The 27,907-nt window shown below is 34.1% G+C and overlaps 1 protein-coding gene across 1 annotated transcript; it reads left to right on the forward strand.

The window, feature by feature from the left end:
* The first annotated feature begins 412 nt into the window (after positions 1 to 412).
* On the forward strand, positions 413 to 27,841 carry LOC129000928 (uncharacterized). The gene is made up of 17 exons (XM_054428013.1): positions 413 to 508; positions 1,540 to 1,719; positions 2,342 to 2,488; positions 4,137 to 4,212; positions 4,426 to 4,568; positions 12,671 to 12,875; positions 13,065 to 13,196; positions 13,581 to 13,653; positions 13,992 to 14,094; positions 14,963 to 15,019; positions 18,432 to 18,602; positions 19,836 to 19,964; positions 21,623 to 21,728; positions 22,423 to 22,542; positions 24,306 to 24,427; positions 25,332 to 25,429; positions 26,686 to 27,841. The coding sequence occupies exons 2-17, from the start codon at positions 1,540 to 1,542 to the stop codon at positions 26,870 to 26,872; spliced, it is 2,049 nt and encodes a 682-aa protein (XP_054283988.1). The 5' UTR covers positions 413 to 508; the 3' UTR covers positions 26,873 to 27,841.
* The last annotated feature ends 66 nt before the right edge of the window (positions 27,842 to 27,907 follow it).

Here is a 27,907-nt window from a genome sequence, read left to right on the forward strand (position 1 = left end):
TGCTGTGGGATGTTAACCCTTGTTGTTCAAATTCAAGTATAATTATGGATTTTTTTTGGTAAAATATATTCTTTTATTACCCTAGGTACAGTTAAAAGAGGAAATTTCAAATGATGACCAATTTTGTCCTTGTTTTAACTGCTTGCACTAACAAAATTGGACATTTTAAAAATTAATGCAATAATTATTAATCAAAATTAGTTTTAATCATTGCCATTTATGATCAATGTCTTAATATCTTATAGTATACTCACATTTCTAAAAAAATCCACTCAACTTTTTTTCCGGTTTATGGCATTTATGTTCTTATCTTATCATTCGTCATACATTCAGGAGGTCATTGACATTAAACATTGTTTTGTTTTGTTTACAGCACCAGTTTACACTCAATCTAACCTGTTAGCCGTGCGTACTAAACCCATAGATCGATGACTAAACCTGGTACTAAACCACAATAAATAATACTGCAATACTAGGGTAAAAAATAAAAATTCCATTATTTAGCAAGGTGAGGTAAATATTCTGTTCTGTGCTTTTAGAGTAGTAATTATTTTCATGACAATGCGAATTAAATTCTGCCAAGTGTCTTTGACATCACAGACACTGTTGTAGGCCTAGCAAAATCAATTCAAATTTTAAACCCTAGTTATAAGTTAATGGTTTGAACTTTGAATATGATGAAACTTCCAATACTTATTTGGGGTAACAAACCTCTCAAATAAATTCACGAATGAGTTTTATTTGCTTCTCCATTAGTAAGAATTTGAAATATTTATTTTTATCATACCTTGGGAAAATATATTGGATATAAGATTAAGATCTTCCCAAGAATGAAGGCTAGGTAGTACAGTAAAATCTAGGAAATTAAAAGAAATAGGCTTAGGCCTACCTTTATCACAATTTTATGTTAATTGTAAAAAGTAATTTGCCAGTATATGAGTAAGTTAGCCTATTATTTCAGTTAGTTATATTGAATGTAAACATTTCTCAAACTCGCTGCCATTCCTGTCAACACCGTGCCCGCGGTTTGCATGTGACACACCATAGGTCCAAGAGATTGTGCCCATCTCCTCCCTTCCTTGCGGGGAAATTTTACCTTGCCTTCGGCTACCAACGAACCTAAAGCCTTTTGGGCCCCGGCCCACCGGGCCCATTTATTAAAGCGGCCTTGGTCCACATTACACTTTCGACTTTCACCTAGTTGTGGGGCTACCTTCTTTCCTTAAAAAGTTCTGGAAGCACCGAGGCACGATGGTGACAGCGGTAAAAGAACACTAGGGTAAACACGTCAGCCCCTCTACACATTCCTGGGATGTCCAACCCTCCAGATATAACCTGCAACCTCGCCAAGCTGTAAGCTCCACTTGATTTATCATCTGTGCAGGCTCAAGTCACCCTGTGAATGGCACTCTGTATCGAGGCCAAAAAGTCAATGAGTGTTAGTGTTACGTCTGTTTTTACACGGTCGTTGGAAGAAGACATCGATCCTACGCTTAGTTGAATTAAGTTAATATATTTTGCAAATAATTTCTGTTTTAGATGATTTTGAGAAGGTTTCATAGAATTGCCAAGTGTATAGATGTCAGCCAAGAAGTAAGAAATGCTTTAGAAGCTAAAAGGCCAGTTGTAGCTTTAGAAAGCACAATCATTACTCATGGAATGCCTTTCCCCCACAACAAAGAGACTGCTCTGGAAGTTGAAAACATAGTTCGGGAACAGGTTTGTCTATACCTACTAACTTAGTTTTAAATGTACAACATCCATTTTTGCCTTTGTTTCCATTATCCTACTTAAATAACCTATTTATTGTATTTTGTCACCCATAAGGTACCTATAAATTTTTATGCTAACAAATCAACTCATGAGGTTTTTGTTGTAAACCTTGACCTTGTGATTTATTTAAATAGAAAACTAGACATTTTTGACTATCACCCATGTAAGTTACTATTAGCGTTTTAAGCAGCTGTTAACCATTAATGAATATGTACTGTAAAGTATAGATAGGTACACATGAATTGAAAATGGCTTTATCTTAGTCTTGAGCATTTAGTTTTTAATTGATTTGACACTATTCATGTACAACCATGTTTACCTATAACAAAGATGCTTGACTATGACTATGACTATAGGGAATGGAAGTAAATTAACCAAAGGTATTTAGTTGTTGGTTTAGCTAATTAGTTAAACTCAAAAACGACCTACTAATTAATATTTTTAAGATCAAGTACTAGTTTCTCGTTAATATTATTGTTCTGGTATGTAAAATAAAGATTTTAGAATTAAAAACTAAAATACTTTCAGGTCCTATATAAGATTTGACCATAATTTAAATTCATTCTAGGGTGCAGTACCAGCCACAATTGCCATTATAAACGGCAGAATTAAAGTTGGATTGTCACTAAAAGAAGTTGAATTACTTGCAAGCTTGAAACCAAACAGTGAAGTTTTAAAAACATCTAGACGAGATTTGGCTTATGTTATCAGTAAGGTAAGGTTTAACACAAAACCTAATTGAGTAGATGCAAATGTTTACTGGCCTCCTGATTTCAAATTTTAGATGAGACTCATTTAAAAATTCCATACTATTCCCAACACGTATCTTTACGGCTTTTTAAAACAAAACCATAAAATCCATTTTTTTTACTTTATCGTTAAGAGAAATTTGATGCACACCACACTAACCGTAAAAAAATCATTAGGCATAAAATATTACACAACTGAATAAAAATGTTTTACCTATGATATCGATGCGCTCACAGTGAAATACTATCAGCTGTTTCACTGGACTGATAGAGGCAACAGATTGAGTTTAATTGATGCTAGACATGCGACCAGTAGCCCACGATGAAACCCATCAACACTAATGGATTTGTTGATTCACGACACTAGTTTTCCATTTGTCATCTATATTTAGCCATTGCCCTCAACTCCCTTTTGAAAATTTATCTTTGAGATTTCCACAATGCAAAGTGAGATGTAATCATAAGTAGCCTAGGCTATATTTATTGTCTAGTTATTTAGAAAAATAATATTGACCTATTTAATGTTTGTACAGCTAATTTTATAGTATGGCCATTACAAATTTAGTTGCGACTGTGTGTACGTTTGATACTCAATTACAAGACACTCCTTAACTAATTACACTCATGTTATTATTCTGAAACTATGGATGAGTCTAAATTGAAAACGTGTAATATGTAGAAATCCTCATGTATTTAAAACTATTTACCAAATATGTTTAAGATGTGTACGGTATCCTTAATCACTAGTCTTCAAACTTCTCATTTTAGGTCCACAACTATTGACACTTCAAAATCCATCAACATTTATATTTTCATTTTAATCTGTTGTCTGTGTTTTTGTGTTTTAGATCCTTAAATGAATAACTTAGTTTAAGAAATAAATGTTGTCCTTTGGAAGATTGTATGGTAAATGTTGTCCTATGGGAAATTGTATGTTAAAAATTGTCCAACAAATTTGAATAGTGGTTTTATGAACTCAGTTAGGCCTAGTCTAGAGTTTAGAGCTTTGAACCTCTGTCTGGGAGGCTCAGCCAAAGCATTCCAACCATTAATGGTTATTTGTAGTGTCAAAAGGTTTAAATGACTTGGCCCTCATAAAAATGTGGTTTGGATCCAATCTTAAGCTGAAGTCCAATCTGAAGTCTCCAGCTTCACTTTCCAAGAGTGAGAGGCTTGAGTTTGGGAGGAGAAGCTTCTCGTACTTCGGCCCAAAGCTGTAAAACAACCTCCCCTCTGGCCTAAACAAATATACCTTGTTAGTTAGAGTTAAAATCATAGAGTTGTATGATGATGGTTGATTATTGTTATTGTTATTTATATTGTCTTGTTTCTGTTTTGTTATTGTTCTATTTATTTGTTTGTTAGTTTAGTTTATTGTTATTGGTGAAAGTTGTTCTGAAAAGCGGTTGTACTGAGAAACGCTTGATAAATAAAGGCATTTTTATTTATTTAAGCTGAAACCATTAATTAACTTACCTATCTATAAAATAAATAAGATAGGTCTCCCATGAGACTTCCAGCATTAAGGTCATTATTAGTTACAGAATAAAATTATAAACGTAAAAAAACTATTGTTTTAATGCCTTGATGATTTCTTTTATTTCTATTACCCAGGGGCTCAGTGGAGGAACCACAGTATCTGGAACCATGTTGACGGCTCATTCCGTGGGAATCAAAATATTTGTTACTGGTGAGTGCTTCAATAATAAAGTTGAACATCAATGAGATTGCAAATTTCAATAACCAAAGGCAATATACATTGCAGTAGGCCTAATAATAGGTAGAACTAGGTTTGTGGTTCTTTAAAAATACATTTGTAACATCTATTTTCTTATTTGCCATCAATTCCATTTAGACACACAAAGACATGAGGGAATAGTTCTTCACCGGGTAACATTTACAGGAGGGGTCGGGGGAGTGCACAGAGGAGGGGAAGATACGATGGATGTCAGCGCAGACCTGACGGAGTTAGGACGTACACCTGTCACTGTCGTCTGTAGTGGAGTCAAGTCTATACTGGACATTGGACGCACACTGGAATATCTAGTAAGTCACTAACCTCTTACATTAGCTGGCTGATAACTAATGCTGTCGATTCTTGTGAGTGTTACCATTGATTTTGGGATATTGACTAAGGACCAGATACAAATTTCTTACAAATAGAACATAATTAAATGTAACTCTCACAACTGTCAAAATTCAAGTTTTTCTTAGTTTTTGTTACTGTGATAGATGATTTGACGTAAAACATGAGCGCTATAGTTGTCCTTTCATTTGAATTGGTTAAAATGTAAATTAACTATTTAATTGACATCAGCTCACTCTTAACAGCTTAGTTCAGTTAATTTTTTTAATCAAAACCTGGCTACGCATTTTGACATGGGAATGGATGTCGACTTTTATGATTGTCTCAGGTACCATTTTAAAGATTGGTTTTCAAAATGTAATAAACTTGCATAAATATTTTTAACAATGTCCGTTTACTTAAATGTTACTAGTAACTTTATTAATTTCATCATAATAGTTTGATACCGGAGCGTACATCATTGTCTTGTTTTCCTTATACCCCTACCTTGTAGCCAATTAGGTAGTATACTTTAATTTAGGATGAATCTAATTTAAGCTGGTAGTAGAAGTGAGATAAATTAAAAGACAAAGTAGGCCAAAGATACATTTATTTTATGGATGTCAAATTTCTCAAAATACACTTTCCAAATGAAATTAAATATGCAGTTGTTACTTCCAAAAATTATACTAAATAATAAAATAGTGGAAAGATCTTACTTTAAACAGAGACACTGGTTTTATGGTCAAAACTGGCACTAGCAGATACCATGCAAACTAGAAGTGGTGCAAAAAGCTACTGGACCAATCATAAGAAGGTGAACAAGAAGTGGTAGTACCAAGAAGTGGTTGATTTCTGTCTGAAAACATCACAGAAACCCAATAAAAACTATTCTCTATAAATTCTAATAATTAAAAGTAGATTTAAGATCTTTACAACTTCTTGTGAAAATGTGCTTCTCCTAGAACAAAACTCAACAGGTCTGTATAAACTTTACTTGTTTTCTTTTCTTGTGAAATGCATTAAAATTGATTTGAAAACTATTCATTCCTTTTCATCTTTTTCCAAAAGTGCTTTCTACAAAGCTATATACAATAAATCAGCTAAAATCTTATTACTAAACAATATTAAAACTACTTACAATTTTCTACAGCAACCACAACTTAGATGACCATATTTCCAGTGAACTTAAAACTGACAAAGTTGAACCTGGTTATCACTAACCACTACCAACCCTACAAAACTAAAACTTCTAAACTGCTGGTCACTCTTTCTTAATCTTTCTAGCCAATGATTAAATAATATTGATTTTGTTTTGTTATTTCAAATAAAAACTAACTACCATCGGTACAGAATTTCCCCTCCTTAACTTGAAATTACATAAACAAAATTATACACTCTTTCTCAAAATTAATATTTACATTTCCTTTTAAAACAACAACTCTACAAAAGAAAATAAACAAACCTTTTAAAACAAATAATAAAACTCTAACTCCGTTTGACATTTCAACTAGCGCTACCTATCAACAAATTCTACAAACACTAACTCCTAGTTCAAATAGCCTCCACACGTTTACAGCACCTTACAGAACCTTCTACTCAAAACAACAACTTCTATTTACACAATTTTTCACTTTGAACCATTTCATTTTCCTATGACAATTCAAATATTATCAATCCTATTTACAAAAATTATACTTTAAAATAAAACCTTTCTTTAAAACCCCCAATTACTTAAGCGATCTTAAACAAGCCTATTTAATTCTCATTTGAACTCTTCACATCCGCTCACAGTTCACTGACCCCTCCCAACATCAACTCCAGACAAGACAAATAACTTTCACTTCTCCAGTTTAGTTTAGTTATGTCGTTTGCGTGTGCTGTGTTTTTCTTTAGTTTTCCCTTAATTTATTTATCCCAGTGTGTTATATTCCCTGTTTTTATGTTCCCTCGTGTGTTTCGTGTGAAGTGTTTTGTGTTCTGTGTTATTTTCCCTGTTTACAAGTGCAAAATTAATCAAAATGTTCTTGTGCGTCCATTTAGTAAAAATCCCACTCATACACTACGTTCAGACTCCATTTTAGATTCATACAGATTCATACTACCTTTTGCTGCCACAAATACTCACACATTCACCAATACATACACATTTATACACTCTCTTACTAAAAACACTTTAAAACTTTGAAAAATTCTTAAGAACCTAAAACAACTCCCACAGTACTAATTTACAAAATTTCAAATTCCCTCTTAGCTTGCTAAAATCCCTTAACTAATTAATAATTCAACTAAACAAATCTAACTTCTACTTTACAGACATATTATAAAGACCAATTTAGCTTCAGTCTTCCGTAATCTTCCATTTAATTCCATTTTTCACATTTCCTCTTCCATCAATACATTGGTTACTTTTGGTCCTCTTCACTACTTAACTCTTCTTTAAATCAATTATATGAATTTTCTTCACGTCTTCTAACTTGCTAGGATTTTGTACTAGTACTGTTGAATCACTCAGAAAATAGCGTATTACGTAAGGTCCAACGTATCTAGGTGCTAACTTCTTGCTGAATTTATTCGCTGCATTACTTAAATAATGTGTCTTGATGTACACTTCCATATTCAACTTAAATGGATGGTTTCTCCGAGGATAGCTATATCTCTCCCTTCTTTGATTTCTGGCAATGCTTCTTCTGACGTTATTTATGGCTTTCTCCAAATTTTCCCTCCTTTGATCAGGAGTTAACTTCTCCGAAATAATGTCATTAACATTCCATAAATTTGTCAGTGCATTGTTACAAGGATGGGCAAACATTAAACCAAAAGCAGTCGATTTAGTCGAACTATTTACAGCAGTATTCAAACTTGTGGCAATCAGTCCCAGATCTGAATCCCATTTATCATGTTGATTACCATAAAAACTCCGTAAAGCATTATTAGTCTCCCTCAAATATCGTTCCGACAAATTTCCGTTTGCTCTGTACGCAGCTAGCTTTCTGTGTTCCACATAGTTATTGAACATGAATTTCTTAAATTCCTTGGATGTAAAATAACTCGCATTATCAGACACAAGTATTCGGGGTACTGAGAAACTATCAAAAATTATCTTCAATTTTTCTATGATGAATTTTGTCTTGCAATCCTTCAGAGGGTACAACCATACAAAACGGGTAAATGCATCGACCACAATTAAAATGTACTGATTGAGTTTATTTGATCGGGGAAATGGTCCAGCTAGGTCAATAAACACAGTGTTTAGAGCTTGAGTTACAGGAACAGATATCAGTCGACCTTCAAACTTACGTTGTTCCGACTTAGACATCAGACAGATCTTACATTCACGGACTTTACCTTTTACGAATTCATTTAATTCAGGATGGTGAAAACTTTCATTTACTTTACTTTGAGTCCTAAAAATTCCCATATGACCACCAATTAATGAGTTGTGATAGAATGCGAATATTACACTAAACAGTTTCTTGGGTAAATAAATCTTCTTTTTAAACAATAAAACTTCATTTTTCAGGGTATAATTTTCATTATTAGTCTTATTCTTGATGCTTTCAATGATTTTCTTACACTCTTCATCGCTCTCTTGATGTACTTTAATGTCCTTAAGATCCAATGGTATTTCATTTAACACATTACAAAAATAGACTTCATTGTTGATATTGCTTAACAGATTAGTTTCGTGAATTTCCGTCTCACTCTCTTTCTCTCCACTAAACATACGTGATAACGCATCAGCTATTATATTCTCCGAACCTTTTACATGTTCAACTGTGAATGGAAGACTAAACAACCTTTCAAACCATCTAGACAATCTTCCACGGCTTTTTCGAGATTTGAGCATGAAACTAAGACCTTGACAATCAGTAACTAATTTAAAACTTCTTACTTCCAAGAATTGATGCCATTTCTCTACACACAATATTACACTATAAGCTTCCTTTTCGTAAGTGCTATAACGCATCTCAGTAGGTGTGAATTTCTTCGAATAGTAAGCAATAGGCATTAAATTCCCCTCCTCATTTCTTTGCAATAAAACACCAGCAGCTGCAAGGTCGCTTGCGTCGGTATGCAACTCGAATTCTTTAGAAAAATCGGCCATTTGTAGTATAGGCGGATTTGCTATCTTACTCTTTAAGGTTTCAAATGCATTTTGACACTCCTCGTTCCATTTAAATTTTACACCTTTCTTCTTCAGCCCAAACAGAGGTAAACATATTTCAGCATATTTAGGAATATATCTAGACCAATAACCACACATTCCTATAAACTGTCGCACTTGCCTCACAGTTTTTGGAGCAGGAAATTTCATTAATGAGTTAGTTCGCTCGGGATCTATTGTGATGCTATCTTGTTTAATAATATGTCCTAAAAAACTTATTTCCTTACAAAAGAATTTGACTTTTTGTGGATTTACCGTAAGTCCGTGTTTTGCTAATCTCTTAATCACTTCTGTAACGTGCTCAATATGCTTTCTCTTATCAGGGCTATATACAACTATATCGTCACAAAAGTTAATCATATACTGAAATTTGACGTCATTAAATATTTTGTCCAAATAATGTGATAGTACGCTACTGCCTATTTTCAATCCAAATGGAATTCTCTTCATACGGAATTTACCAAAAATTGTACTAAAAGATGTTAAATCTCTGGATTCTAAAGCTATGGGACATTGTAAAAATGCTTTGTTTAAATCTATGACTGTAAAATATCTAGCTCCTTTTAGATGCTGATACATATTCTGCATATCTCCTAGCGGGTAATCTACATTGATTAACTTCTTATTGAGTTCAGAGTAGTTAATTACAAGTCTGTCATCTTGAGTCAAAAATGCAGGGGCGCTATATGGACTAGTGGAAACTTCCGCGACATCTTGTTTTATCCAGTCATCAATTATAGCTTTCATCTTCTCTACTTTGGGTGGACTTAAAAAATAAGGGCGGATACTAACAGGTTTATCATCCGTCACTTTAAGCTCAATTTCCAAATCAAGTGCTGATCCTATCTTATCCGTAAAAACAGTAGGAAAATTCTTAATTAACTTCTCAGCTTCTTCACACATTTCAACATCTCCTACTTTAATACTATTTAAGCTTAATTCACTCAGGTTAGTACTTGGAATTAACTTAATTTCATCTTCAGGTTTAAATGTAAAATAACCCATTTGTCGATCCATATTTAGGTTTAACTTGCTTGCACACATAAAAGGGTATCCTAAAATCATGTCAAAATATTTTAACTCAACCACTAAAAATGTTTGTTTCCAGGTAAATGATTTTATCTTAATCAAAGTTTCACATTGCTTATTTATGTTCAAAGGTTCATTGTTTGCAGCAACTATGGTTCCCTGCCAAGTATTTTCACTCATAATTAATTTATTTCCCAATAATCTGTTGTATAAATCCAAGCTTATAAAGTTTTGACTAGCTCCAGTGTCTAACAAAGCTCCCACACTTAATTTGTTTCCTAAATCCACAGAAATACAGGGTAAATGTGTTACAGTTTTAGCTTTTACTTTCTTTAATCCAGGTGAATTTATTTTATTAAAATCCTTAACAACTCTTCTCAGTTCAGACTTAAAATTGGGACTATGAGAACTATATACAGGTTTATTATTTCCGAATTCTTTCTTGCCGTCCGGAAAAACAGATTTGTAGTCTAGGCTACGTGTTTTTCCTGGCTTAACTAGTTTTTTGGATCTGGTCTGTAACAATTACGAGCAATATGACCTACTCTTTGACATTTAAAACAAACAGGCCTTTCATTGTTACGATTTGAGTAGTGACTAATAGGTCGTTGAACTCCTGGATTTGGTTTATCCATCCTAGGCTTATCATCAGTTGATAGATAAGGTTTCCTAACACTAATGTTACTAACTGGAAAACCTTGATTTCTGAGGTAATCATTGTATGTTACATTATTTAAACTTATACAAAGATGATCTAAGTCTAAAAATGTTTCAGGGTTCTTCTCAAATATTAGTTTGTTGCGCAAATCAGGATGTATTCCATTCTTAATAAAACTAACAAGTTGACTCTCAGTTAAATCACACTTTAATACCTGGTGGTTTATTTTTATTTCATGCACATATATAGACAAAGGTTCAAGGTGTTTTTGAGGTCGAAATATTAAATCTTGTTTCAGCTTTTCCCTTAAGGTGATTGGCAAAAATGTGGTGATTATATTAGCATGCAACAAATCAATTGATTTTGATTCCCTTTTGAATTCTAATATTTTATTCACTAATGGTGCTGTAGAATAAATTGGTAGAATCTCATACAAATCTTGCTCAGATAAAGAAGTTTCATTTCGGACAGTAACTAGGTTTCTCAAAAACTGCAACAATGTGTTTGTTTCTAAACCATTACACACAGGAAAATGTTTTAAATAAATTTCCAATGGGTTTGACAACTTTGTAAAAAGGCTACTAGGACTTAGGCTACTATTTACAACTGTACATGAGTTTGGTTGATTATTTATGACTTGACTCGGAACATTTTGTTGAAAACAATCAATTTCGACATTTTGAGGTGTTGATGAAGTGAAGTTTTCAGTTGGTGGAACTACCGATTTAGACTGATTTAATTTTTCCTCAATTATTTCATTCTCAACTATAGAGTTATTCAGCTCCTCTTCAAAATCCCCCATCTCCTGGTCTGAGAAGGTATGCATTGTTTTAAATTGCTCAAAACTATTTAAGATTTGCTGATTTAATTTGTCTAAACTAACTTTCTTATCTGGATCCAGCTTACATTGTAATAGATTAGTAGTCCGGTTTTGTACATGCACTAGTTTAGCCTTGATTTTAGCTATTTTGAGTTTAGTCACATTTTCCCTACACTGTTCAATTAGAGAATCAATTTGTTCACACTTTTCCCCAATTATAGTTATTTCCCCAGATAAAGTGTATGAACCTTTTAAATTTGTTAAATCGGTATTCTGGTTAATACAAGATCTTAAAGTTTTTCTTAAAGAGTCTACATCACTATCACTCGTTTCTTCCCCTCTTATTCTTATCTCGTACAGAAGTTCTTCTTTGTTTAGATAATTTAAATTGTATTTTGACATGTTGAAAATTTTCAGCCTCTATTTATTTGCTGTAGTTCTTCTAACATAGGCATAATCCTCAATAATCATGTAGGCCTATGTATTTCTCACTTTTACCAGCTTCTAATTTTAAATGATTCATTAGCAGAGTGGCGCACTTGTATACCCCTACCTTGTAGCCAATTAGGTAGTATACTTTAATTTAGGATGAATCTAATTTAAGCTGGTAGTAGAAGTGAGATAAATTAAAAGACAAAGTAGGCCAAAGATACATTTATTTTATGGATGTCAAATTTCTCAAAATACACTTTCCAAATGAAATTAAATATGCAGTTGTTACTTCCAAAAATTATACTAAATAATAAAATAGTGGAAAGATCTTACTTTAAACAGAGACACTGGTTTTATGGTCAAAACTGGCACTAGCAGATACCATGCAAACTAGAAGTGGTGCAAAAAGCTACTGGACCAATCATAAGAAGGTGAACAAGAAGTGGTAGTACCAAGAAGTGGTTGATTTCTGTCTGAAAACATCACAGAAACCCAATAAAAACTATTCTCTATAAATTCTAATAATTAAAAGTAGATTTAAGATCTTTACAACTTCTTGTGAAAATGTGCTTCTCCTAGAACAAAACTCAACAGGTCTGTATAAACTTTACTTGTTTTCTTTTCTTGTGAAATGCATTAAAATTGATTTGAAAACTATTCATTCCTTTTCATCTTTTTCCAAAAGTGCTTTCTACAAAGCTATATACAATAAATCAGCTAAAATCTTATTACTAAACAATATTAAAACTACTTACAATTTTCTACAGCAACCACAACTTAGATGACCATATTTCCAGTGAACTTAAAACTGACAAAGTTGAACCTGGTTATCACTAACCACTACCAACCCTACAAAACTAAAACTTCTAAACTGCTGGTCACTCTTTCTTAATCTTTCTAGCCAATGATTAAATAATATTGATTTTGTTTTGTTATTTCAAATAAAAACTAACTACCATCGGTACATCCTTCGTAGGAAACGCAAGGAGTGTGTGTGGTAGTGTACGGTTCAAGCAGACAGTTCCCAGCATTCTACTGTGAGAAGAGCGAGTTCTTAGCTCCGTACAGTCTCAGCACACCAGAGGAGGTGGCAGCCCTAGTACAGTCTCAGCAGGAACTACAGCTGCAGAGTGGAACACTGCTGGCAGTGCCTGTACCCAGGGAGCACCAGCTGATTGATGGTACAGTCTCAGGAGGAAAACAGTTTTTAACATTTAGCCTCACTCAAAACCTGTTCTCTTGGTGACTGATTTACTTAACATGACTGCTACAAGCAAATGTGTTTATAACACTGTTACCTGTGTAAGCTGAGGACAATTTGTGAACGTACAGAAACATAAGGTTTCATTTAAGTCAATTGTTTTTCTTAGATGCTTCAATGGAGACAGCCATTCAAAATGCTCTCAAGATGGCTGAAGAGAAAAACATCAAAGGGAAAGATGTCACTCCCTTCATCCTGGAGCACTTGAAGGATGTCACTGGTGGAAAATCCTTGCATACAAGTATCCTTGTACAAAAGAAAAAACATATTTTTTAATAAATACATTTGTTAGTTAGTTCCTCGCAAAACCCCTATTAATCAGTTGAAGCCTGAAAAGTCGGGTAGCACACAAGCCCGGCTTGGTGAGTCACCGATTGTGTTGTTTATGTTTGCTATATATTTTATAAATATGTAAAGTAAGAGTTTTTATTAATTTTATGTAGCATTTATTGATTACATTGTTATAATACATTTTTGTATTATTGATGTATAAAAAATTTTTTTGTCTTGAATGTTTCAACACAAAAAAAAAAACTCTTGTGTGTCACCGATCATGTTTTAAAATCAAAGACACCGACAAAGGGATAAAACTGTTTCTGTTCAAATTCCTTAATATGTTTCACAGACATCGCCCTGATAAAGAATAATGCTATGATTGGTGCCAAAGTAGCTGTTGCTCTTGCAGATAAAACCTCTGGGTGAGTTTTATTTAACTTTTGGCATTTCTATGTTGGGAGAATAATGTTTGGACAGTGAAAATATGACATTTAGTTTCATCAACATTACTATTGTGAAACAGAGGCATAGTATCGATGTTGGCCTACTTTACAGAAGTTTAATGTTTGAATGAAATTTGGCTTACATGAGTAACCTTGCATGAAAAAGTTCAAAAACTTGATCGTCCTGATCTTTGCGAGGGTGTTATGTCCTTTTGGGTAAAAGTTTTAAAATTTAAACATTTCTTTTATATTTTTATTAGTTGATTTTATTTCTTGACTGCATTATTTATTTATTCTGTTGTGACATAACATTTCAGGAGTATAAATAAAGACACAGTCAAACAACCAGAATTTAACAACATAAAGCGCCAAACATTTCCAAACATACATTCATCTTCAAGAGCTACAAAACTACGACCTGTAAGGCTTATTTTGTTTTTGTAATATTATTTCATAAATTCCTAGATCTACAAACTAAGTTACAAAACTCTCTATACTTAGTTTTTGATTCCTTGTTATAGCAAATATTTATTTGTATGTTGTTTTGCACAAATGGTAAATGTATAGTATTACCATTGACTATTGGATACTGAAGAAGACATCCCATCTATATGGACCAGCTGTTGCTAATTTTTGATCAAGAATCAACTTAAATGTGTGAGCCAGTCACAGAATACTCTAGTGTCCAAAATTCTATTTTATACCTTATTTTTGGTTGCTGACCAGGTTGATGAGTCATCAAAGATTATATAGCTCACCATAAGTCATTCCCTAAGTTTGACTTGGTAAAAACGTTTGTGTACTCGACATAATTTAGTAATTTAGATCAGCGCAATCTGTCGATGGCTCACATCAAATACGATGATTTTGACAAAAGATCTGGCTACAAATTTAATGTGGGGATGGGGCTGTAATGTCTAATTACCTATAGTCAGTTCACAAAAATTTAGGTGGTTTAAGGATAAGGTTTCCTGGTTTCCCCTACCACTTTTTTATATTTAATCTACATATCAGCTGTTGGCTGTTGTTTCAGAGTTAGGGTGAGATGGAGGGATGGAATCTCATCCCCTCAAAACCACCTAAATAGTTAACGAAGCACCTAAGAGGAACACAAGTAAATAAAAATTAATTTATGTTTTTTACAAAATTAGTTTTATTGAGGAAAACTAAGGTTAGTATTTTTTTTTACTACTGGTAAACATAGACATGTTGATTTATTAATAAAACTTTTAGTTATGCCATTTGATTACGTAGTACTATGGTTATCGAAATGATTATTTTTATGCAGATTGTCATTGGAGGATCAAACATGGATTCTGTAGTGTCTGTGAAAGAACCGTTTAAGGTAATGTTCAGTTAGATATCACAATAAAAATCTTAGTTACAGAGTACAAAACTAAATATAAGATTAATTTATTATTTCTTTCACTTGTAAAACAACTAAGTCAATTTTCAGTTTGATTAAAAGAGCTATTCCCAAATAGTGTTTCCTAACAGAGAGTAAGATTTTAGGTTTAAATAGTCAATACAATAGATTGATAATGAAACTCTTTTGATGGGACAAATTCATGATGGATTATTGGGCACAAGGGCCTAAATTTTAAGGATTGTTGTCGGGATAGCAGGCTTAACTACATAGAAAAGAGTACATCCTGGCACAAGAAATAAAAATCCTTTATACAAATATAAAAATATTTCTGCATCAATAACAGCATTTTTAACCAACAAAGACTTGAACTGGGAAAAAGTGTGAAATGAGTTTTTAGTAAGAAATGTGTTACTATCACTCTTTGTACAAGAAAGTCAAAAACCTCTCACTTTAGAAAATAAGAATATTTCATTATTGTGACCTACAGCATTTTCAAATAAGTGGTGCGGTAGGAAGAAATATGATTCTAATGTCCGCATGTGAGGATTTTGAATTAATGTCCACATTCAGCTCTATGTTTTCTATGCACTGCAAATCACATAACCATAAATCAAATGCCGATTTTGCTGATACTAGCAGTCCTAAGAACATGGCTAGTAGTCCCCCTGAAACTGAAATGCTCATTTACTTTTTACTGTTTCCTTACACCTTTTACTACTCCTTTAGACTATACAGCAAAAAAACCAAAACCAGCTATTAAAATCCAAAATATTTCTAACTTAATCCTCTCTTCACTAGTTAAAGGATAACAAAAAAGTCAAAACAAGAATGGGGAAAATATGTTTATTTATGGGTCTCCTAATTGGGGTGCATGAAACCAAACAGAATTAGAACAGGGTTCTATCTTCCATTCTGCCTGGCGGGGTACGGCCCTTGAGGGAACCATTCCGGCATTTGCCTAAGTGAGGAAAGAAACCGTACAAACTCCCCTCGGAATGGTCGGTCTGATAGTCAGACCTCCCGAATGTGAAATGGCATGATGCCACCTCACTCGGTCAGCTTAATATTAATACAAAAGTACTTATACTAGATACATATTAAGTAACTTAACACTATATATACATAGTCACTTAATATTAGAAGTTCTTAGCTTTACGCTCTCTTTTTCTGTTACCCTGAAGGCCTTGATGTTCTCCTTGTTGTTCCGCTTCAACTCATCCTCAGGCAAATCGTTGAGTGGTTGATTTATTTCCTTTGACTTTCATCTCTTCAGTTTTTTCCTCTTGAAGTCCTTAGCTCCATCACCTCATCCATAGTGTTAATTTTCTCTTATTCATTCTTGGCCCGAAACATCTCGTTGCGTTGATGAAGCATCTTTTCAAGATGCTGCCGGGTTTCATAAACTCCCACTCTAGTCTTCATTTGGTTGCTTACTAGTGGTCACTTGCTACACTTCTGATTGGAGCAACGGGGCGGGGCAGCCAATGGACAAACTCTGCCCAGTATTGCTCGGAACTGCTCTTCCTGATCACACTCTTCAGAAGTCACTTTTACTATAAGAGTTTACAAATTTGACTGCAAAATTTTAACAGCATTCATTCAGTGTTTTGGCAGTCATTTGATTGTAGATGTAAATTGTTTCCATAGAAACATTTATTGACTGTTGTGATATGTTTACTTTTTAACTCCACTTGGTTGCTATTATAAAATACAATACTGTACACCCCACATGTGTATACCACCACACATACTGACTATGAAATAAATGTGAAATAGTGATAACCAGATTTGGAGGTGTTATTAATACGATCTTATCTTACTAATATTATAAATGTGAAAGTTTGTGTGTTTGTTTGTTTGTTTGTTTGTTTGTTTGAAGTTCAATCACGCTTTAACTACTGGTCGGATTGGGCTGAAATTTAGTATAATTATAGCTCACATTCCCGATTAACATATAGACATATTCTTATCTCAGAAATCCTTTCGGGCTCCGCCCTAGTGGCTCTGGAGTTTCCCATGTTAACCTTATGAGTATTCATATTTAAAAGGGATTAAAGGATTTTGTCAGCTGTTTCAATTACACAATTTGTTCTATGATATTAAATATTCTTAAAAGTTATAAGGTTCACCGACAGGGTGCAGCACTATTATTTGATTTTTCATTCATGATAACAGCCAATTTGAACCAAGCCGCAACAAAAGGCTGTGATGCACAATGAGAACCGTTAAAGTAGGATTATTTACAGTTAAGTTTATGTTTTAATTTATAAATAATGTTTTTATATTGTACGGATATTCGATAATTTACTTCTTTATTGTTTAGGTGTAGTAATGGTAGAACATTATTGCTATATTATATGTTATACTATAGCTTCCGTAAATTAAAAGAACCAAATTTTCTCAAACTGTGTCCTCTTCCATTGCGAACACAAAGCATGAGTATAACTGCAATAAGCATTTTATACTTATATGCAAACCCCGTACGAAGGACGGGTATTCTGCTAGTATTATATAATTTTATCTGTGTTTTTTCTCAACTTTGTAACCAAATCTTACAAATGAACTGTTGAAACCTTCGATAAAAAAATAATTTACATAGCTGTTGAATAATTGTTGATAATGCAAAATGTTTAATTAACCCTCCCTGATCAGTAAAGTTGATACATCTAAAAGGGACGATAAGAATCCTTAATGACTCAAAGAGCAATGAAGCTGTTGAGAAGCATTTAAAGTTGGCCTACTGCATTCCCTTACGGTAACCTAACTCAACACACACAAAGAAATCATCCATGCAGTCTTCACCTCCTAAATCAGAAACAAAGACCTGCACTAACATCACACAAGAAACGCTTCTGCCTTCGTCATTCTAATTTACAGATTACCTTGTATAAAGCTTGTATGAAAAAATGCCAACATGGAAGCTCTCTTCTAAAAAAAACTCCCAGAAAACGTAACGCCAGCTAGGAACTTGATGATCCCGAACAGAAAAGGACTTGATGTCAATCTTAAACACCTAATTTTTAATGCATTGTACTTCACTGAAATAGCTTTTAATCGCACGTTAATAAACCGAAACCATAATAAAAAATTCAAAGCAATTAAAAAATCAGCTTGGCAACAGGAACTGTCTGTCGTGGCTTCAGTAGTTCTATCTTGGCCGGAGTCATTGTACCTGGTGTTTACAGTTGTAGATTTTAAGACGACAGTAATTAACGTAAAATACGACCATTGTAGATCTTTTTAAACTGATCTAGCCTTTGAATTCCAACCATTGATGAACCGAAAAAAGGTTATTCAAAAGTCACCCCTTCTTTTACTTTATAACTGGGATTTCACTGTATTCTCCACAAATATTTTAATAAAATAATATATTGTAACGTCAGTGCAGGTGGAGGGGCGCACATTGCAGGGACATATCCGTTCGAGTGGAGGTGGCGTGGGACGTAACATAGCAGACGCACTGGCCAAACTGTCACCCTATCTCCAGCCTAAACTCGTCTCTGCAGTCGGGGACGATTTGTACGGCACTTACCTCATAGAGCAAACTGTCAACCACTTGGTGAGTACAAGAGAACTCAGGAGGACTTCGGTACCGGTATTTATCCATTAGGTTTTAGAGCTGACTTTTTTTTTAATAAAAAGAGGTTGGCGGCCTCTTTTAACCTTGCATTTGCCCGTCCACATAGACTACAGATCTGTGCGTGGAACGTATCCAGCAAAGCAGGGGGTGAGCCGGTACAGTACAAAGGTGAACTGTACTGATAAAAGTTAGTGGCAGTGACCAGGATCCGAACCCACGACACTGCTGCCTTGGGCCCGAAGTCCGCGACGCTACCGACTGAGCCACCGACTCACCAAACTTGATCATCCTCGCTTTTTTATTTGGCAAAATTAGGCAACAAGCAATTTTCCTTCTGGTACTTTTGGAGCAAACAATTTTTTCACTCCAAAATTATCGTTTTAAGGTTTCTTTATTTAGGCTGGTAGGTCGGGCATAATGAGAGTTTGGGGCTTTATTAGGTTAGGTAAGTGTTTTGAAGTGCAGCACTTGGCCCTAGACACCAGCACTAGTGGAAGACCAAACTAGTGGGAGACCATGCTCCTTAAGTGTACCATGGAATTTATCCCCTGTTCCTTACTTCTCTGTGGTTATACAAAACTCAAAAATTCAGGATACAAATTTGTCCAAACTCCAGTAACGATTTTTTTCAGGATATTTTGGGTTTGGAATTTTTTGCGACATATACTGATTGGTCACCCCCAAAATATGCCAATCGTGCCTAACATCTGCCAATCGTTTTCAACGTCTACCGATTGTGCCCAATGGCTTCTGTCATACCCGACAAATGTCGATCGCGTCTGATGTCTACTAATCGTTCCCAAAGTCTGCCAATCGTACCCGACGTCTGTCGATCCCACCCTATGAAAGTTATCTTTGTTATTCTTTGATTAGATATTGATATATATTTAATAACATCGTGATATTATGTAGGCAATTTTTTAAATGACAAACCCTATTGTACCCAAAAATTTTTGAAGGGTAGTAAAGATTTTTAATGTTATTACTGTCTACTTATTGATTGTGCACGGCACATGCTGATTGTTCCTAACGTTTTCCAATCGCACCCGATGTCTGCCAAATGCTCCTGATGTCTACCGATCTGCCAGACCTTGAATAGTTTATTTTTATCCTACCTGAATGAATATTTGCACGTTGGAGTTATGAAATGCTAAAATAAATTATGTCCAAATTATGGTTGTATCATGAAGTAAGTTCTGACTGTGTTGGTAGGATCACAGTGGAGTGTTGGTTTCCAAGCAGCAGCAGACAGCCAGCTACACCTGTGTGTTGGACCATCGTGGAGAGATGAGGTTAGGAGTGGGCGACATGTCTATCCACGACGTCATTACTACAGAACATGTGAGTAGCTGTCATCAACGTGTCACTTCAGAACTTGCTTGGTCCTTGGCTTTTTTAATTGGAGTGATTCAATTTTTTTGACAAAAATCCTTCATCTTTGGGAGTTTATAACCAGTGTCAAAATTTGTGAGGGTTTTGGGCATTTATCATGTATTCTGTCGGACTTTTGCCTTCACTTTAAAGAGGTCCTCAGTGGCTCCAGCAGCAATCACTCACCAGTTAGGTGGTTGATCCTGAATACCACTATGGTTTCCAAAAATAAACCTTTATTGAGATCGTCAATATATTTTTGTTTTGTCTTTAATTTATGTAAAGCTTTATATACATGTTTTAAGGAAATTAAAAATAACAAACAACTTCATACATCTGTAGATCTACCAGAAACCAAAATTAAGCTAAGCTTATGTGTAACCATTGACTATTGATAGTCAAAGGTGTAACTTTGTCTAGGTATGAAAAAATTAAACTGTTGCTGATATTTTAATAGCACAGTATTTAATTTTTACAGCTGTTCCTAAAATCTTTGACTATATTGATTGCTAAAACTTAAGCAAAGAACAACATTTTTATAACTATACTAGCTGAACCCGACAGACGTTGTCTTGCCTTTGACTATTTATAATTTAAGTACCGTAACGTTTAATTGTCTTATTGTATATGAAGTGCTTATAACTAAATTAAAATACGTACGACAACTAATGAAACACATATAGTACAAAGGATAACCGATTCTTTATTATTGCTCTTATATTAATGCTAGTGGGTAGACAATATTTTTGGTCTTTCTATTCGGCTCAATCACGTCCTGGTTGAAGTTCGTTCGCTACGCTCACTCACCTTTAGGTTGGAGCTCGTTCGCTGCGCTCACTTGCCTTCGGGTTAGCTCGTTCGCTACGCTAACACGCCTCCAGGTTGAAGTTCGTTCGCTACGCTCACTCACCTTTTGGTTGCAAATTAGCTGTTGTCATAATTAAATGTAAAAGAAATAATAGTGCTGCACCCTGTTGGTAATCCTTGTAACTTTAATGCTATTGAACATCATAGAACAGAACCAACTTGTTTAATTGAAACAGCTGTTAAGATTCATTAATTCCATTTCCCATAAGGTTAACATGGGAAACTCCAGAGCCACTGGGGCGGAGCCGATTGGACGGATCACGAAATTGATGGTGTATAAACCTATTCCATGAAATTCTACACGTATGTACCAAGTTTCGTGGCAATCGGTTCAGCGGTGTCTGAGTTTATCACTGCCAAACATATATATATATATATATATATATATACAAACATCCTCTTTTATACTTATAGATTTAGAGCCTTGTGCAAAAATAAACTTGTAGATGTTTTTTCAATCTTTGCATAACATTGGTTCACAAAGAACAGATTGATTGTGATTTGCTAGGTTTGAAACGTTGAAGCACTGTTAAATTTGGTTCTGCAGATTTCCCAATCCATCAATGTATTTCCGACTAATAAATAGATATCGTAAAAAAAAGTATGATGTATATAAATATTTACCCACTTGTTAACTATGTTCATGTGTTTGGGTGTTGACAACCGCTCGTTCTACTATGTAGAGATTAGTAATAGATGGAAAAAGTTCATGATTTGTTTTTACTATTTTGTTCCCAGTCTCATGACTGAATTCCCCGTAGGTGAGCAAATATCTGCAAGATCCTCTGGCAGTTGTCATTGATGGGAACATTCCAGCAGAGACAATATTTTTTGTGCTTGAACATTGCTCCAAGTATGGTATTCCAGGTAGGTGACAAAAGCAAAAAGTAACAGAATAGTATTGTTTTACAAAACTTTTGCTGTGTAATTGAGTATTTATTTGAACGGTGATTTAATTTTCTGGAAAGATAGAGTCAGTTTTTGTTGGATGGTATCTACTAATTAATGGTGAAGGACGTTGTAACCAATTAAGAGTTCATATTAAAATTTGAATTTATTGTTTTAGCTCTTTACAAAACTAGATCATCCATAGATTATGCTATCAGCTCAACAAGGTATAAAATCCACTACATGTTTCACCAATGTTGTATTTGCAAACTGTATTATCATGATACACTCTCATAGAATAAATATTTAAATTGTCCATTGAACTGTGTTGGTTTATAACAAAATGTTTTCAACAAATTTGACCAACATGATGATTTATACTACCAATGAAGAAAGCCAATCAATGTGAAACATTAAGCTGAATATTCTTTTACTTTTTTGACCTGTTTTTACATGTAAAGTTTTGTAGCTAACCAAGCTTATTGATTTTAATTTATTTAGTTCCAATTTATTATTAGCGTAAAAAGAGGCCATATTTTATTTAGAGGGTTGGTAAAAACTTAGATAACATTTCAATTGGGTCATGCTATGAGTAATACAATATAAGACTATATAATTGCTATTTTTATAAAACCATAAGAAGCGAGTACTGTACAACAATATAATTTTTCAGTGGTGTTCGAACCCACCGACGTATCGAAAGCTACCATTCCGTTCATGTGTGATGCTTGGAAGGGCATTAGTCTTATAACACCCAACATTAAAGAGCTGAGAAAAATTGCCACCTTTGTAGGTAAGTGAATAATCATGATGTAATTCATAACTAATAAATAATATGTTAAATGAAATGCAAATGACTGATAAGAGTTTTTAAGGAATAGAGTTCAGCTAGTTTACCTGAGAAAGAGAAGAGTCCAGGGGCTCATAGATTAGAGAAATTCTCTTCAAACTCCTCAATATAAGTTACTCTTTGAATAATTTCTCTATTAGAGTAATGTACAGGGTTAGTAAAAAGTGTGGAGACCCCCTGTTATTTTTGTAACGGCCCATACTAGAAAAACTAAACTCGGCACACTTTTATGACATGTTATGAAGTACTTTTTGGGCATAACCGTCACTTGGTGTACATCCCCAAAATGGGGGATTTTGGGGGAAATTTCAAAAACAAAGACCCATCGAGTTACCCCTCATTTTGAAGGTCCTGGTAAAAGAAAACCAACAACGCAAACTAGAGGTCTTGATCTCAATCCAGTAAAAAATAGCAGCCAATTGAAATTCTCAGAAGTTGAATTTAACTTACAGCTTTCCAAGTCTGGAGACCCCCTGTAAATTTTGTAGCGGCTCACACTAGGAAAACTAAACTCTACACACCTTTTTGGCATGTTATGAAGTACTTTTTAAGCCTAATAGCCACTTACTTACCAAACCCATAATGGGGGATTTTGGGGGAAACTCAAAAGTTTTAAATAATAATAAGCCCCATCGAGTGACCCCTCATTCGTGGTCCTGGTAAAAGAAAACTAACAACGCAGACTAGAGGTTTCTATCTCAATCCAGTAAAAAATGGAAGCTGATTGAAATCTTTAGAAATCGGAAATAACTTGCAATTTTATATTCAATTGGCTGCCATATTTTACTGTGTTAAGATAGAGACCTATAGTTTGCGTTGTTAGTTTTCTTTTATTATGACCTTCAAAATGAGGGGTCACTCAATGGGGCTTATCATTTAAAATTATTTAGTTTCCCCCAAAATCCCCCATTTTGGGTTTGGGAACTTATGAGAATTTCAATTGGCTGCCATTTTGTAATGAACTGAGATAGAGACCTCTAGTTTGCGTTGTTGGTTTTCTTTTACCAGGACCTTTAAAATGAGGGGTCACTCGATGCGTCTTTGTATTTGAATTTTTTTAGTTTCCCCCAAAATCCCCCATTTTGGGGATGTACACCAAGTGGCGGTTATGCCCAAAAAGTATTTCATAACATGCCATAATGGTGTGCCGAGTTTAGTTTTTCTAGTATGGGCCGTTAAAAAAATAATAGGGGGTCTCCACACTTTTTACTAACCCTGTATGAGTGTTAATTTTTATGACGTTTTGTATATCAATTAGCCACTGGACTCTCAGGTAAGCTCTAGCAGTTTAGCGACGATAATCTGGTTTAGGGATGGACGGGATCGTAATTTTCTTTTGGGATTTCCTTCCTGATTTTCTGTGACAGGGGTGGGATAGGACTTTCCTTACAAGAAAAACTTAAGTTGGTTTTTTAAAATCTTGAGTAAATTTTTTGTAAATGATGAAAAAATTGTAAATGGAACAAAATCAGTTTTCAGTCTTCATTAGAACCTCTAGTCTTGACTAAAAATGTTTAAACAATAAAAATATGGCAACTATAAAAACAAAAGGGGTTTAAATACTTGCATTCAAGACATCCAACTCGTTGTTTTTATGTCACAACCGGTTTCAACGCTGTAGAGTCATCTTCAGATCACGTACACAAGGATTAAAGATGTGAATAAAGTAAGATGGTTTTATTTCACTGATCACGTATTCTTTGCAGGGTTGGATGTAGGTTCTGGTGAAGACCAAGTCACCAGCCTAGAAGAAGTGGTGAGTATGGCGTCGCCTCTGGCAAAACACATACAAACTGTCATGGTTACATTGGGAGCTCTAGGGGTGCTGGTGAGTGTATCACAATATAGCCTCATAATTCAGATTCTTATAAGAATAACAGGTCTTTAGCTGCTTCTTATTTTGAAATTACTGTATAGTAGATTATATTGAGCTTAATATAACATAGAGCATGAGGGCTTGGATTGGGTTTTTGTTTTACCAGTAGGATTACCCAAATGGGAAAAAGTCCAATCTGGTACAATAAGCCATTTTGGCACAATGGTGCATATGCTGTTTTGTAGCGTTGTAAAATAAATATTCGCAACCACTTTACATTGAACATAAAAATAGGAGAAATTTACTCTCACTAACAGCATTTTCAACAAATGAAGGTTTGAGTAGGAAAGACTACTCTCATGGAAATAATGTAATTTTCCTCTATAGTGCACAGTGTTTGTGATTCTTGCACTAGATTTTTCTCTTTTTACTAAGCAGCATCACAATTTTATTTTTTTTATTTTTTATTATAACCTGTATGCAATTAATTTTAGTAGAACCCGACCTTTTGACCACTAATAGAATCTGATACTTGTCAGGATTCTAGGCATGAACTTGGATTTGTCTTTGACATTACAATTACTCACATACTATTATTTACATTATTAGGGGTTGTGTCATGATTACTTAGATCACATCCATCGGTGATTTAGCGGGATTTGAACCTGGGGCCTCAAGGACTAAAGTCCCTCGTCTACCACTACAGCTCGCTCCCCCAAAATATTGATTATTGGCTTCAGTTTACAAAAGTCAATGACGTAACTAATTAAAATTGGTCAATAATTCTGTTTTCTCTACTTAATTGCACTAATAATTTATAACTTACATTTCCCTGAGTGTTTCAGAATCAGTGTGCCCAAATCAAGGGTTAATAAGTCTGAAATGTGTGGTTTGTAGTGTTTTATGCTTATTACAGATGGTTGGTAGACCGAATCCTGGAGCTTCAGTTACTGCTAGATACTACGCTTGCTCTCCTCTCGACCATGTACAGAGTGTATCAGGAGCTGGGGACTGGTGAGTATATTTACTAAATCAAATAATCTTTCACCTGTTAACCAGGTTATCCACGAAGCCAACCAGAAAAAATTCATGAGTAATTCCAGGAAGTTCAGGTCGTACTTTTTCATACTAAACTTTTCAACGTGTTTTTGCGCCAACTTCTGGAATTATGTTTTAGCGCTATTATAGTTCGCTATTTTAGTTATCGGAAAAAGCATTTTCAGTTAAAGAAACAAAATTTATGATTACACATATTGACTGACACAAGTATGCAATTTTTATATATTACTGATTAATAAATAATATATAAAATAACATGAGTACCCTTTTTTTATTCTTTTTTTATTTAATAAAATTACTGATTAAATAATTCGAAAAGTAAAAACTAATTCTTAAACCTGCAATTTATCAATAACTTAATAATAGTAATATGTCGATGGCAAAATTTATCGAATCTTCGTTCGGACACCTGAAAAATAGATTCTTAATACTGATAATTTTAATTTTACCAGATTTTCTGTAAGAATTACTATACTAACCCCTGTCTTTATGTACTTTCATACATTATGTAATTTTGGAGTTATGGGTGGTTTTTCAAGTGGCCTACAGAAATAATTAATGCAGGAATTACAAAAGTTTCACATAGCCAATTTAAGTTTTAGTTTTTTAAGAGATATTGTTTTTATTGCAGTAGGCCTACTTGCTGTAGGTACTTAAATACTCAATGACAGTTTGCTGTTTGCCCAAGGTGCTCAATGAAAATGAATTACTTCACACATTCACACTATCATTATTTTTTATATAAAATATATCAGAACAGCTTTTTTGTGTTAAATTAATATCCACTCAAATTTGATTTATTGTTGTTGATTATAGCACAAGTGGGATAGTCTGAGAAATTGTAGCTGAAATACTGAATTAGTATGTACAGTTTTTTGTTCAACATTTAATTCTTTGTTTGACTTTCAATTTGGTAATGGTTAGATTATGTCATTTGAGGGATTACAGCATTCCTTCACAATTACTGACAAACAACTTTTATTTTTGACAACAATTGGAATCTGGAATCTGATTCCATCCTCAGATGAGAAAATACCTAAAATATTAGTTAACCCATCCATTTGTGAACATATTATTTTTATAGTATTTTCTTGACTGAAGACGAGATCAGATCCCGAAACAGTGCAAAAACTTGTTTCGACTAATTTTGAAGGAAATGTCTGCAATTATTGCTTCAATAACATAAATGTAAGATATATTTGTTTATGCAGCCTGGCCGCAGGCGTCATCAGTGGTATGTTGGCCGGTCTGACTGAGGCTGAATGTGTATCTGTGGGGTTGGCCGCAGCTCACGACTCACTGCATAGCTTCACCGCAGTTCCGCAGCAGTTCTCTACGCAGCCAAAACCTGTTCAGTTCTCTCTGGTAGAGAGCACTCTCAAGAGATCTCTGTTGTAAGAAGGTTTTGGCGAAGAGCTGTGAAAATCATTCCAATCGAGCTTCCACAATAGACTCCACAAACACAAACCATCAAAGTAACATGGAAAGTGTGCAAAGTGGTTGTGTTACATTGCTGCACCAGTTTATTATACCTTAGAGATTATGTGTATCTACCATACTGCAAATATACATTTTCTTTTGGAAAATTGGGATACTTTAAAAAATACTGAAATAAGTTACATACGAAAATAGGAATACTATCAGATATTTCCACCAGTTCAAATATTTTACTGTAATTACAAAAATACAAACACTCATAATATTGGCATAAATTGATGAGTACTCACAGAATGTACATTGACTCTCTACAATTGGTTTGAAAAAGTTAGTACTTTTTCCTTTGTCCAAAATTTGATCAGTATGGACACAATTTTATTTTATTCCCACTGAATGAATGGGAATAGAAGTCTCTCAATTTATAGAAAAGTTCAGTTATATCTAGCTAGTTTTATAAATCAAAGCCGATAAATATACATTTATTTATTTTGGACAAGTGGTTAAGGGAAGGTTTATTGTGGAGAGTCACGGAGTAAATAGAGGGTAGGGACTAGTTTGTCTCCTGCTGGTAAGTTCTTTCAAATAAACACAGGGAATTATGTAGTTCTTACACTTAAGTGATGCTTATTTTAATAATTTTTGTTAATAAAAGAAAAATGAATTTTTCTACAAAACTATTTTTAAGTGGTTATAGCTTATATGTCCTATACTATTGAAACTTAAGGCTTTAATGGATCTGTGTGTGTTATAGGTTGATGTGCCTAAATAGTTGATATGAACTTTTAGTTTCAATCAATTATTGTATTATCAAATCCTATAGGTGAAATCAAGACTTTCACAATAACTATTTTAATTTTTTTGAAGACTAAGCAACATTAGTTTTAAGTCAATAATCCAGGTCAATTTATGTTTTACACCTATGTGATTATAAACCTCTAATAAAACATTATAAAAATGAAAAGTGGACGTTAAATTATTTCCTTAGAATGATATATT

Source organism: Macrosteles quadrilineatus, unplaced genomic scaffold, assembly GCF_028750875.1.
Source record: "Macrosteles quadrilineatus isolate MER2022 unplaced genomic scaffold, UCM_ALF_1.0 Scaffold_8__2_contigs__length_117827958, whole genome shotgun sequence".
Taxonomy (NCBI): domain Eukaryota; kingdom Metazoa; phylum Arthropoda; class Insecta; order Hemiptera; family Cicadellidae; genus Macrosteles; species Macrosteles quadrilineatus.

Excerpts from the sequence above, each read along its gene's own strand:
- LOC129000928 (XM_054428013.1), top strand. The coding sequence starts at position 1,540 with ATGATTTTGAGAAGGTTTCATAGAATTGCCAAGTGTATAGATGTCAGC. Across the intron at positions 13,197-13,580 it reads TGGAAAATCCTTGCATACAA|ACATCGCCCTGATAAAGAAT; the intron begins GTATCCTTGTAC and ends TATGTTTCACAG. Across the intron at positions 14,095-14,962 it reads GAGCTACAAAACTACGACCT|ATTGTCATTGGAGGATCAAA; the intron begins GTAAGGCTTATT and ends ATTTTTATGCAG.